At 36.6% G+C, this 12,020-nt stretch overlaps 1 protein-coding gene across 1 annotated transcript in view; it reads right to left on the reverse strand.

Annotated features, from left to right (window-relative positions):
• Nucleotides 1–1,519: 1,519 nt before the first annotated feature.
• MAT1A (methionine adenosyltransferase 1A) overlaps nt 1,520–12,020 on the reverse strand; it is a 39,825-nt gene continuing 29,324 nt past the window's right edge. Inside the window, exons 6-9 of the mRNA XM_074232990.1 lie at nt 10,314–10,532; nt 6,206–6,388; nt 5,293–5,426; nt 1,520–4,401 (exon numbers count right to left, since the gene is read on the reverse strand). Coding sequence (XP_074089091.1) covers nt 4,299–4,401; nt 5,293–5,426; nt 6,206–6,388; nt 10,314–10,532 — 639 coding nt within the window. The 3' untranslated portion in view covers nt 1,520–4,298. The remainder of the gene's footprint in view (nt 4,402–5,292; nt 5,427–6,205; nt 6,389–10,313; nt 10,533–12,020) is intronic.

A 12,020-nucleotide genomic window follows, 5' to 3' on the forward strand; every position in this document is an offset into this window, starting at 1 on the left:
TCCGTTCAACAAAAGGTTGATCACAAAGTGATGAGAATTTTCAGTTGCAGTAGTTCACAGTAAAGTGGGGTTGCCATATATGTTGGTGAATATGCATCAACAAATTGTAGCTTCTTGGAGTTGATGGGGGAGGAAGGAAGAAAGAGGAGAAGGAGAAAAAAGAGGAAAATGAGGACAAGAAAGTAAAATGAAGTGAGGGAAGTGAGAAAGGATGAGGGTGGGAAGAAAGGGAAGAACAAGAGGAGAAGAATGTTAGAGGAAGAAGAGAAGAGTTTCTGATTTTTTAGAACTTTAAAGTTTATACATAGTTTCCCCTCATAAAAGTGTGTGTATATAAAACACACATATTTTTGTGTGTACATATATATATATATACATGTATATGTATGTGTGAGCATATATAGATATATATGCGTGTTAGTTCTCATTTGACTTTGAAGAGGACTAATGATATCATAGGATGATGTTTGACTCATGTGTGAATTGATTTGGGTGGGGCATGGCTGAACATAAAATGGTCATCAGCCTCCCTCTTTCTTCCAGAGTAGTCATAGTCCAATGATGAAACAAAAATCAGACTGACTGACAATGGCCCAGGATGCAGTGGATGACCTTGGCATCTTGGAAGTCTGGCCAAGTTCTAAATGCAACCTTCATGGCCATTGAAACGGATTGTTCTTATCCATGCATTTCACCAGAGGAAGGCTTGGGGTAAACTTGTTGGGGGGATATTCCCCTAATTCACTGACAGGTGTTGGTCTATCAGTTATTCTGAACCTTTAACCATCTCCTGAAACTAGGTTATAGCCTCTGCTTGCCACAGTTCTTGGAGCTACAAGTGAGAGAATTAGAGGACAGGTGGACATCAAGGTAAATTCGCAGCCTGAAAAAACTCAGCACATCCTCATACTAGAGGTGCTAGTTCTCCTAGACAGTCATATACCTCATGTATGTATGTGTGGGTGCATGTATACACACATATATGAGATATACAAATATATAAATCATCTTTTTGGAAGATATACAAAGGTCAGTATGCTGGCATACTTGTTAATTCTAGAAAACATGAGAAATCATTCATATTTACTTGTATTTTTTATATTTTGATATTAAAAGAGAGCATAAAGAAGAATTAGCAGCTCAATAAGTTCATTTATTCTTCTTTACTTGAACTTGTTACAAAACGTCTTTTGCACATTTTCTCCAGTCTTCAATTCCTTTAAGCAGTGAGCATTGTGAGACTGTGATGTGGCTTGTGCTTGCATACTTGGAACTAAATTTGGTCAAGTCCTTTACCCAACAAGGCACCCACCAGGTCACTATTATGACCTGTAAGACTTGGGTAAATATCTCAAGAAAAAATATGAGAATAAACTTAATAGAGTACAGAGAAAAATTTAGATTTCCAAAAGTTGATCCCTTTGTATCCATTTCAAAGTGCAATCTTGTTTATTATTTTGCTTTTTCCCATCTCTTATTTTGAAAGACTTTGAAGGATGGAAAAGACTGAGCCCAAAACTAATATTGCTTGAAATTTTATTTATTATGTACAGAACTAGAAGGAGTTGAATATTAAGAAGGAAAGAGATTAATTTCATACAAATACCTTTCCTAAAAAATCTTTAATGGGGAGGAGGGGAGGGGATAGAAAAATCAATGAATTGAAAATTGGCTCCAAAATGAACTTGCTCTTTATGTTTCTGGAAAGGAAGAGCCAGAACACATCACTTACTCCTTCGGAACTTAATCAGTAGAGCCTGGCTAAAAGAAATCTGGCTCCAAATGTAATAACCTATTAGAAGCACTGAAACTTTTTGGCAAAATATTATTAAGTTAGACCAGGAATTTCTACATCCCATTTTGGTTCAGGGGTTTATGGATAAATTCTCCTTTTGTGTTCAGAGAACACCTTGGAATGAATATGAAAAAAATAACACTAATTCAACAGGTATTCCAAGTAGAGAAATGCTCTACTAACCATTGGACATCTTTGCCCTTAGAATTTCATCTATCAAAACCCTTTCATTAATGAAAATAAAAAAATTCATTTCCTGCTGGCAATGATCAGAGCAGACAGGTGGCTTGTCTAGGTCAATTGCCTAAAACTGGTATTCTTGGTAAAAACTTAGAAATTACGGTTCTGATATAAAGTATTGTTCTGGATATTTTTCTGGGACCAAAAAATATTAAAAACAATTAGGTAGATGTGAAGGGAAATTTAAAATGATAGAATATTATTAGTGATCAATGACAAAAGGATATTGAAATTGTTTAGTTTCCTCGTCAGACAACTAATTAATGAAAACCAGATGAGTTCACAGTTGTAAAGCCAATGGGGATATCAGGCAAAGAGACTTGCTTTCAAGGAACAGAGAATTAAATTTGGAGATAATAACTGTTCTGATTCATCATAATATTCTTGGTTCAAATCAGAACTTTCTTCCATGGCTGAATTATTTTTCACTATTTCAACTAGAAAATGGGGAAAGTGGAAGCTGAGGTATATTACTTTATGTAGCTTAATGTTATGTACTCAAAAAAACAGCTTTACCTTTACAATGGGCCTGCCTATTAGCAATGGTTTCATAGTAAGAACTAGTTGCATTTAATTTAAAAATGTCATCTTTCCAGTGTTTTTAGAAAGTACCAGATAAGAAGATGAAAGTACAATCACAGTTTGGGGCATGGCAGTCCTTCACATGAAAAACACTTATGTGCCTAATAGATGTGATTTTTCTAGTAAAGAGCTTGCTTCATTGCTGTGTCCTCTTCAGGGAACGTAAGTCTTTTTAAAAATGAATTTTCAGGTTTCATCTTCCTAACAGTAGCAGCAACAGTCACTTGGAAATTGGACCCCAGAGTTAGCCCTTGATTGACCCAGGCTCCTCATCTGATGGATTTCTTGATTACTTGGGTTTCCTCTTAGTTTTTCTAGTCTATTCTTTATTCTTTCTAGCTTCTGACTGTTCTTCTTTACTCTCCCTCCAAGAGTAACCTCTGGGGTACCCTTGCTGGATAACATATTGTATGGTTTTTGTAAAATATTCCTAAGATAGAAATAAATACTTCTTTAGCTTCTTTTCCTGGGCTGATCTTTTTGTATAGATTGAAAAATGAGGATCATTGATTATCAGTCAGTCGCAGAAGCACCAGAGCTCTCTCCAGACAAATGTGGACATATTTCAAGTTAAGTCCCTCTTCCTACAAAAGCTCCTACTATGTGCAAAGCACTGGACTTCAAAATCACTCTTTTGCTTCTTGACCCTGGTTCAGAGCACCAAGAAAGGGATGAAAAGGAAGGGGCCTGAGATCTCAGAAGCATGACTCTGAACTGGATTGGGCATGGCACCTTCGTTCATATGATCATACATTTGGGACTGGAAATTGAGGGGGTTGAGGCTCAGAGGACTTACATCCTTTGTTTGAGGTCTGAGATACTAATTGGCAAAAATTAGGATTTGAACCCAGGACTTCTGATTCAAATCTAAGTATCTATTCATTATATCACACTTATTCCCTCAATAAGAGCTCTTCGGTGTAGTTCAAGTGTTCTTAATTGTACCTTGGACAGTGTCTGGTGAATAAAGCCTAGGGACCCCTTCCCAGAATGATGTCTGCCAGGAAACGGTATATATTTCAGTTAAAGATTTGTAAAAATAATTATGTGGGTTTTTCCCAACTAAATTCACAGACCCCTGAAATCTAGTCATGAACTCCATAGGTAGGAGCCCTAAAATACAGGGATTATTTCTCAAATATGGAACATTGGCCCATTAAGGAAATCCTTGTGCTGGCATATGGCAAATAGGGGAGACCTATCTAGAAAGAACTAGAATGCCATTGTCAGAAAAATAAATCTGGACTTTGGAACTCCCCAATTCCAAACCCCACTACCACCTTGGTCCCTGAGTGATAAAGGGATAAGAGCTGCAGTTGGAATATCTATACAGCCTGGTTATTCACCTTTCCTTTGAAATTACATTGTCCTGGGTCAAAATCAAAAGTTGAGGGGAAATCATTATCATCTACACAAACAGGTCTGACCCAGCAAACTAGAAAGATGAATTTTATCAGGCATTCTGCTGGTGGCAACTTGCTAAAAATAGGTATGGCTTATCCACTAACTCAGGGCAGTGGTAAAGAATAGAACCAATTCCTATAGAGATAATAAGTAGTCTGTCAGTATTGTGTAGCTCTCTGATCTGGATGTAGAGTGGTCAATGGGAGTGGAAATCCAGGCCATCTTACAATGCGGAATCCTACTGTGGCTCTCTTCAAGAGACTGGGTCCTGCCAACTTTAAAATTTGAGCTTCTTGGGAACTTCCCAGGGAAATTCACTTCTTCCAAAATGGCCATAGCATGCTGTCTTCTGATAAATTGGCTTCTTCAAATCAAGATCCCTAAAGGTTCAACAAAAGGAAAGAAAATGTTCTGTCACACTAGAATTGCATTCTATGAATCATGGGCATTTTAAAAACAAGAGAATCAAGAAAAGGGAATACTCTCATTCTATATATCGGTTGGGGAGAGTAATAAAACCGCCTCACAGGGTTCTTGTGGGGATCAAATACGTTAACATATTAAAACACTATAAAGTACATCAACATCATCAGCATCAGCATCATCATTATTACTATTATTTTATAAAGTGTGAGGTTTGGAGTGTCATGAAAATTCTTTAATGGAGGACTTAGATATGCCACTGTAATGAAGATTATATTGATAATAATATTCTATATGCCACAGTCTGCCATCTTTTCTGGTCATTCACCTTCCTGCTCAAAAACTTCCAATAGTTCTTTATCACCTTTGGGAAAGGTTATATACTTCCTCAGGTTTTAAAAGTCTTTCATATCCTGAATCCAGTCTACTTTGCCAGACTTACTTCATATTAATCCTATCCATACACATTTTGGACCTTTCTGGAGTTTCCTATATAAAGGCACAGACACAGGCCTGGCATTAGATATTCCCTCCTGCCCAGAATACATTCTCTGCTCATCTCCACTTGTTGGAATCTCTAGATTCCTTCATGGTTCAGCTCCTTATGAGCTGTCCAATTTCCTTCTTCCTCTGAAAATCCTAATTCCACAAGGAAGAAAACCATCTGTCTTGTTTCCTCTTTAGTGAGTGAGGAGTGGAAGGGGCAATAAAGATAGAGGGCAAAAGAGGAAATAACTATTTCTTCTTTAGAAGGGTGTGTGTGTGTGTGTCTGTGTGTGTCTGTGGGTCTGTGTGTCCATATGTCCATGTGTGCCCTCTCATGGGAACTGCAATTATTAGGCCATTACCTGACAATGACTCCAGGACGCAGATCAAAATTCTTATTCACCACATCTAACAGTTCTTTCTCTGTCTTTTGGGAGGTCCCATAAGTGAACAGGGAAATTGAGAGAGGCTCAGCCACACCAATTGCGTAAGAAACCTTCAAAAAGAGATGAAGCAAGAGACAAATTAGTTGAGGGTCTCTACCATCCCCAAAGCCATGACTAGCAATTCTGGCAGCTAAGGTAAGTGACCCAAAAGATGCCCTTAAATCGTTAAAGAAAATTCAATTGAGGTTAAGGCAGAAGAGATATTTCAGGAATATATCTTTTTGACCATAGATATTTGGATTCCAAACCAGTTCCCCTTTAAGGAGAAATAGGCTGTTCAAGGGGAACTACTATAAGGAAGTGAGCCATCATTTAGTTTCCCATTTTGGGTAATGATATAAAATAGGTACTAATCTCAAATACTAATAATTTATAATCTGATAGATTATAAATTCAATCAGGACCTCTAAATTTGACACTCTGGAACAAATCACCCATTGTCCTATTCTTGATTTACTTCTGCTCATTCTGCTCACTCTGCTCACTCTGCTCATTCCTCATCATAATCCAGTTCTTTTTAAAAAGCAAGAAACCTAAAGCATTTATTCCACCACCTTAAGGCTAACCAGTCTACCACAAATACTGCTGAATTTGATATCCTTAATACTGAAATAAGGTCTTTAAAAAAAACTTCTCCCTTCATCCTAAGAGGATTTTACGAAGGAAAAGAGCAGCATAGGGTGAGATGAATCTCTGCAAATGAAGGACTGACTAATGGGAAATAATCTTTAGCATCCCAGAAGTCTCAGATTTTAATCAAGACTTGGGCCTTAAAATACAAATGATATGGGGAAAGGGGTACATAGGAAGGGGAAAAATGTAAACATACTTGCACAAGAACTCTCCGACACAATTTAGCTTTCACTAGGGATTTTGCCACCCAACGGGCTGCATAGGCTGCAGAGCGGTCCACCTTGGTATAGTCCTTCCCAGAGAAGGCTCCTCCTCCATGAGCCCCCCAGCCTCCATAAGTATCCACAATAATTTTCCGGCCAGTAACTCCTGCATCCCCCTGCAGGAAGACAAAAATAAAGATAATATGAGCATTTTTAGATTGAGGAATAACTAACAATGGCATTCAGAATTAATTGGTATCTATAGAGTATCTATGATATGACAGGCACAAAGCTAAGTTCCAGACTTACAAGAAGAGGCAAAAGACAGTTCCTGCCCTCAAGGAGCTCACAAGAATACTTTGGCACAGTTCCATTTTCCTATGTAGTGGCCACTGATAGGTCAGAACTCTGGACAGCAACTACTCTATTAATTGTATTCAAGTCACATCTCCCCTTCATCAACTGTAGAGTGAAAGGGGTTGGGGGAGGTGAGGACCAGATGATGAATGATGAAATATTTATGAGAGAGGAAACCAGTCCTACAAAAAAAATTGTTAGTATAGCAAATTCTCCACTAGATGGTGATATTGAGTCAGTGGTGTTTAGAACGACTCTCCAAAGGTCCCCACTAGCTGGGCCAACACCAGCTATGCAAATATGCAGAAAAGGAAGTGATAGATGTGATATGAGTCAAATGAGCACCAGGCAGGGCCACTGCTCCAGGGCACAGGTCTCATAAGGTGATGTTTACCCTGCTCTCTTCATTCTTTTCTTTGGATTTTTAAGACTTTTGCAAATAACATGGAAAGTAAGTAGGCATCACTGCTTAAAACTGAGGCAGTAAATATCCTACTTTCCAGTTAATCTCTTAGTAGGAATAATGAGAAATGAGACATAGGATCTTATACTTTGGATAAGATGGTGCAAGGATAATAATTATAGCAATGATGAGGCAGTTAGACAAGGCAGTAGAAAGAATACTGGGCCTAGAGTCAGGAAGACCCGGTTTAAATTCCTTCCTCAAATGATTATTAACTGTGTGATCAAGACATTTAATTTCTCCATTCCCTCAATTTCTTCATAAGTGAAATGGGAATACTAATATCACCTAATTTGTAGTGTTGTCATAAAGACTAAATGAAAAAAAAAAGACTAAATGAGATAGAATACATAAAGCATATTTGCAAATCATGCATACTTGAACATATTTGCATATTGCTGCATATATTTATAAACATTAAAGTGACATGGAAATACATTAATAATAATTATTGTTTCCATTATCATTGTTATTATTATTTATAGTGAATAAGTATAATGCAGAAGAAAGAATGTCTCTGGAGTCTGAAGACCTGGATTCAAGTCTCACTTCTGACATTAACTACCTTGTGACCATAAGCAAATTATTTAACCTCCTTGACTCTCAGTTTCCTGAGTTGTAAATTGAAGGTGTAAGAATAAATGACTTCTGAGTTTCCTTCCTGATCTAAATATATGATCTCAGATTCCTATGACTAAGAAATGTTAATTCCAGAAAATACTAGGGAGAATAGGAAAGATCCTAAGACCCCCAAACTTTGAGAACTAGCTGACATAAACAAAAAAGATACGTGTTCTAGATGCTGGAGAGGAGGGGAGAGCAGGAAGAAAGGAAGGGAGAAAGCAATATAGTATTATTATATACATATATGTACATACACATATGATATGGAAGGCAGTGAATTAAGTCATTTAAAAATTTCGGTTGATTCTCACAATAGTTTTGAAATTGGTATTGTTATAATCCCCATTATATAGTTAAGGAAATTGAAGTAAACAAAGGTTAAATGACTTGACCAAGGTCACACAGCTAGTAAGTATTTAAGAAAGGAATTTAAATCAAGTCTTCCTGATTCTAGGTCCAGCATTCTATCCTTTGAGAAGGAAAATGTCACTGATGTATCATAAGTCTGTGTGAGGTGGAAAACAGAGAATTATCTGAGGAGAACAGAACAAAAGACAGTTCACTATCTCACAATTAGCCTCTTAAGATTAAACAGCTCGATGGGCAGGTCATGGAGTTTTCCAGCAACAAATAGATCTAGGACAAACAGGGAAATTGGACAATGGATGGGATCTAGAGTGGAAAAGGAGGAAAGAGAATTGATTTACATTAGGAGAATTGGGCAGCATTGCACCTGGAAGCAAAAGCTCAGACCAACATTCTCTCAGTGGAACTGGACTTGGCCTTTGCCTGGTTACAAGTCCATGGAACTCCAAGATGCCACTCACAGGACAAGTTCATCATTTCTAAATTCACCATCTTGCCACTAACTCAAGACTTGATAAATACTCAGATAAATACTCCCTCCCTCTCAATGCCTTCCTTTAGGTTACACAGATATGTAAATAGATAAATAAAGCAAGTGTTCAAAGGGACTCTCAGTTCCCTCCAGTTTGTATTAGTTCAAAGGAACAAAATGCCTCTTGTTATGTCTCTCCTATCTCCCTTTATATGTTGATTCTCCCTTTAGATTATAAACTCCTTGAAAGCAGGGACTATCTTTTTTTTATTAATTGCATCATCAGTCCTTACCATAATACCTAGTACACAAATGTTTTAGGTTTTTCCCATTGGATTGGATAGAACTATATTATTTCAAGTGACAGAATACCATAATCTCTGAAAAACTAGTCACCCTAAGGTAGAAATGCATGGTAGTCTTAAATATATTGAGTATTTTATCAGCAAAGAAAAGCACTTTAGGAGAGACATGAAAAAAAACACGAATAACATTTTTCATCCTGGGTAACTTCTTTCCATGTTTACCTGTAAATCCTTCACAGTCTACCTGGTGATCTAAGTTAACCTGTCTCTGGATCTCTTGACATTGCCTGAACCACCTCACTTACTCTAGGTTACTGTCATTCAAGAGGCAGCCAAGGGGGCACAGATAGAGCACTGTTCCTGGTCTCAGGAAGACCCGAGTTCTTTGCAGCCTCAGACATTTATTAACTGTTAAATCCTGGACAAAATTCACCCCCTCTGCATCTTAGTTTCCTCATCAATAAAATGGAGCTACTAATATAACCTACCTCCCAGTGATGTTGTAAGGATCAAAAAAGATAATATTTGCAAAGTGTTTTTCAAACCTTAAAGCTCTATAAAAATGTATGTAATGCAAATTGTAAATAATGTAAAATGTAAAAAAAATTTATAGGATACATATTTATATATTTATAATTTAACAAATTTTATATATGTATATTATTTATTCATGTAGCCCCTTAACATTTAACAAAGCATTTTTCCCATGAAAAAAAGCAGAATGTCTCTTTTTTTTGACAGATGCGAAACTAAAAATTAAAGGAATAAAATGTTTTAATCATATATCCATAAACAATGGAGTCAGGATATTGAAAGATCTAGGGATGTTTCAACTGGAAGAAGGGGAAAATTGAGGAGATATGATAGCAGCCTTCAAGGACATGTGGACATGGAGCTAAAAGATGCCAACCACGATGAAGCATGCCATCCACCTAATAGAGAGGTGCTTCACAGGTTGCAGATTGAGAAGCAATTTTTAGATTTTGCCAGTACAGGAGTTTGTTTTTCTTGACTATACATATTTGTTTCAAAAAGAAAAGGGTTAGTTTTCTCTTTTTTTCAACAAAGGTGAATGTGTGTGTGTGAGAGAGAGAGAGAGAGAGATAAATAGATTTTCATTCATTGCAAAATAGATAATAATAATAATAATAGGTTTAATGTTTATGAAGCACTTAAATATCTTCTCTTTAAATAATCGGTGAGTAGATAGACAAGTAGACATAGTAAGCCAGCTAAGTAGACGCAGAGAAAGGTAAATAGATTAATAATAAGATAGGTATATAGTAACTTAGACGAGTAGTTAGGCTAGGAGATAGATATATAGATAATAAGATAGAGAATTAGAAGAAGAAATAGTAAGATAGATAAGTTCATATTAATCAATGGTAAGATAGATTACATAGCTACATAAACAAGTAGAAAAAATCAAAAGTTCAACCTGTGGTATGGAATAGAATCAACAAGGCAAATTACTGCCTGCTTTGGATGCTTAGATGTAAAGATAAATAAGGCACCTGTGGCCCACCAATGACAAAACGCCCACTGGGCTGCAGGTGGTAAATTGTCTTCTCATCCAGATATTCTGGAGGCACCACAGCTCGGATCACTTGGTCCTTTAAAGCCTGGCGCATGTCATCCAGTGTGATGTCCTCATTATGCTGCACAGAGATCACAATGGTGTGAATACGCACTGGAATGACAGCCCCGTTGTCTTGTATGTACTGGACAGTGACCTGCATGGAAAAAAAAAAAAGATGGTTATCATCCATGTTCCTTCCATGATGTGAACAGAGGAGCAGCTATATATTGGTGCTAAATATGGGTGACAGAAATAAAAGTTTAAGTATACAAGATTCTCTTCTTTCATGTCTCATTAAAGTAGAAAGATAACCAACCCAGTGTTCTCAGAAGCTGTACAAGAAAATGATAGGCTTTGTTAGGTCCTAACAAATTGGAAACAACAGAAGACCATACAATATTTCTATCCACCAAGAGATAACCTTGCTAAATTTAAAATAATATCACTAATACCACCAATAATAATAATGATGATGATTTGCGTTTATATGCCACTTTAAGTTTTATAAGGTACTTTACAAATTTTACTTTTATCCATGCAACAACCCTGGAGACAAGAGGCTGTTATTATCTCCATTTTACAGATGAACAAAGTAAGGTAGGCAGAGTTAAAGTGACTCACCCACTGTCACAAAGTGAGTAAGCAGAGAGTGATTTCAAAATTTCTGTCCACATTAAGTCACAAAAGCATACAAACTCACTAAGTTAATGGATGAATTCTAATATGTATCATTGAAAGATAGGACCACCCTGAATAAATTCAATTCAATTAAATCAGCATTTAGCAAGCCCTCACTAAATAACATGGCTCTGGGAGACTCTTTGGAAAATACAGTGGTACATATGAGAATAAATTTTATGATACAATAAAAAAACAGAAAAATGCATTTGATAAATATTTAATGGCAAATAATTGCTACAGAGTTATATGTAATTAGCCACAAATGGAAAGCAATTCACATAAATGACTTGAATTATTATTATCATTAATTTGTTTTCATTCAGTCATTTCAGTAATGTCTGACTCCTCATGACCCCATCTGGGGTTTTCTTGGCAAAGACAATGGAGTTGTTTACCATTTCCTTCCCCAATTTATTTTATAGATGAGGAAAGTGAGGCAAAGAAGCTTAAGTGACGTGCTTGGGGTCTCATAGCTATTCACTGTCTGAGGTCAGATTTGATGTCAGGAAGATGAATTCCTGACTCCATCCCTAGCTCTCCATTCACTCTATTCACCTAGCTGCCCCTATCATTATTATCATTATTATTATTATTATTATTATTATTATTATAAAAACAGATGGTTTTTTCCTCCCATTCTGTTAGGCCTCTAGTAGTATTTCTAGTTTAAGGCTTTTGCTATTGAGTCCCAAGTAAGATAGAAAATTGCATTTAATAGGTGAAATACTAACTCCAACTCTCTAATACCTGAAGTATCCCATGTATACTTTATAATCAAGGACTGAATCTACCTCTGCCATATATACATTCAGCTATCTTTACAGAGAATATCTTCAACAGAATACCTAACCATCCCCTAATATTTCAAATCCAAATATTCTGTATTTTTCAGGCACTCTGGGTCATAAAGCTATGTCTATAGTTCCCAAGGAGTGAGCATCACTATATGGCAGGTATGGAA

This window comes from Macrotis lagotis, chromosome 4 (genome assembly GCF_037893015.1).
Source record: "Macrotis lagotis isolate mMagLag1 chromosome 4, bilby.v1.9.chrom.fasta, whole genome shotgun sequence".
In the NCBI taxonomy this organism is placed as follows: Eukaryota; Metazoa; Chordata; class Mammalia; order Peramelemorphia; family Peramelidae; genus Macrotis; species Macrotis lagotis.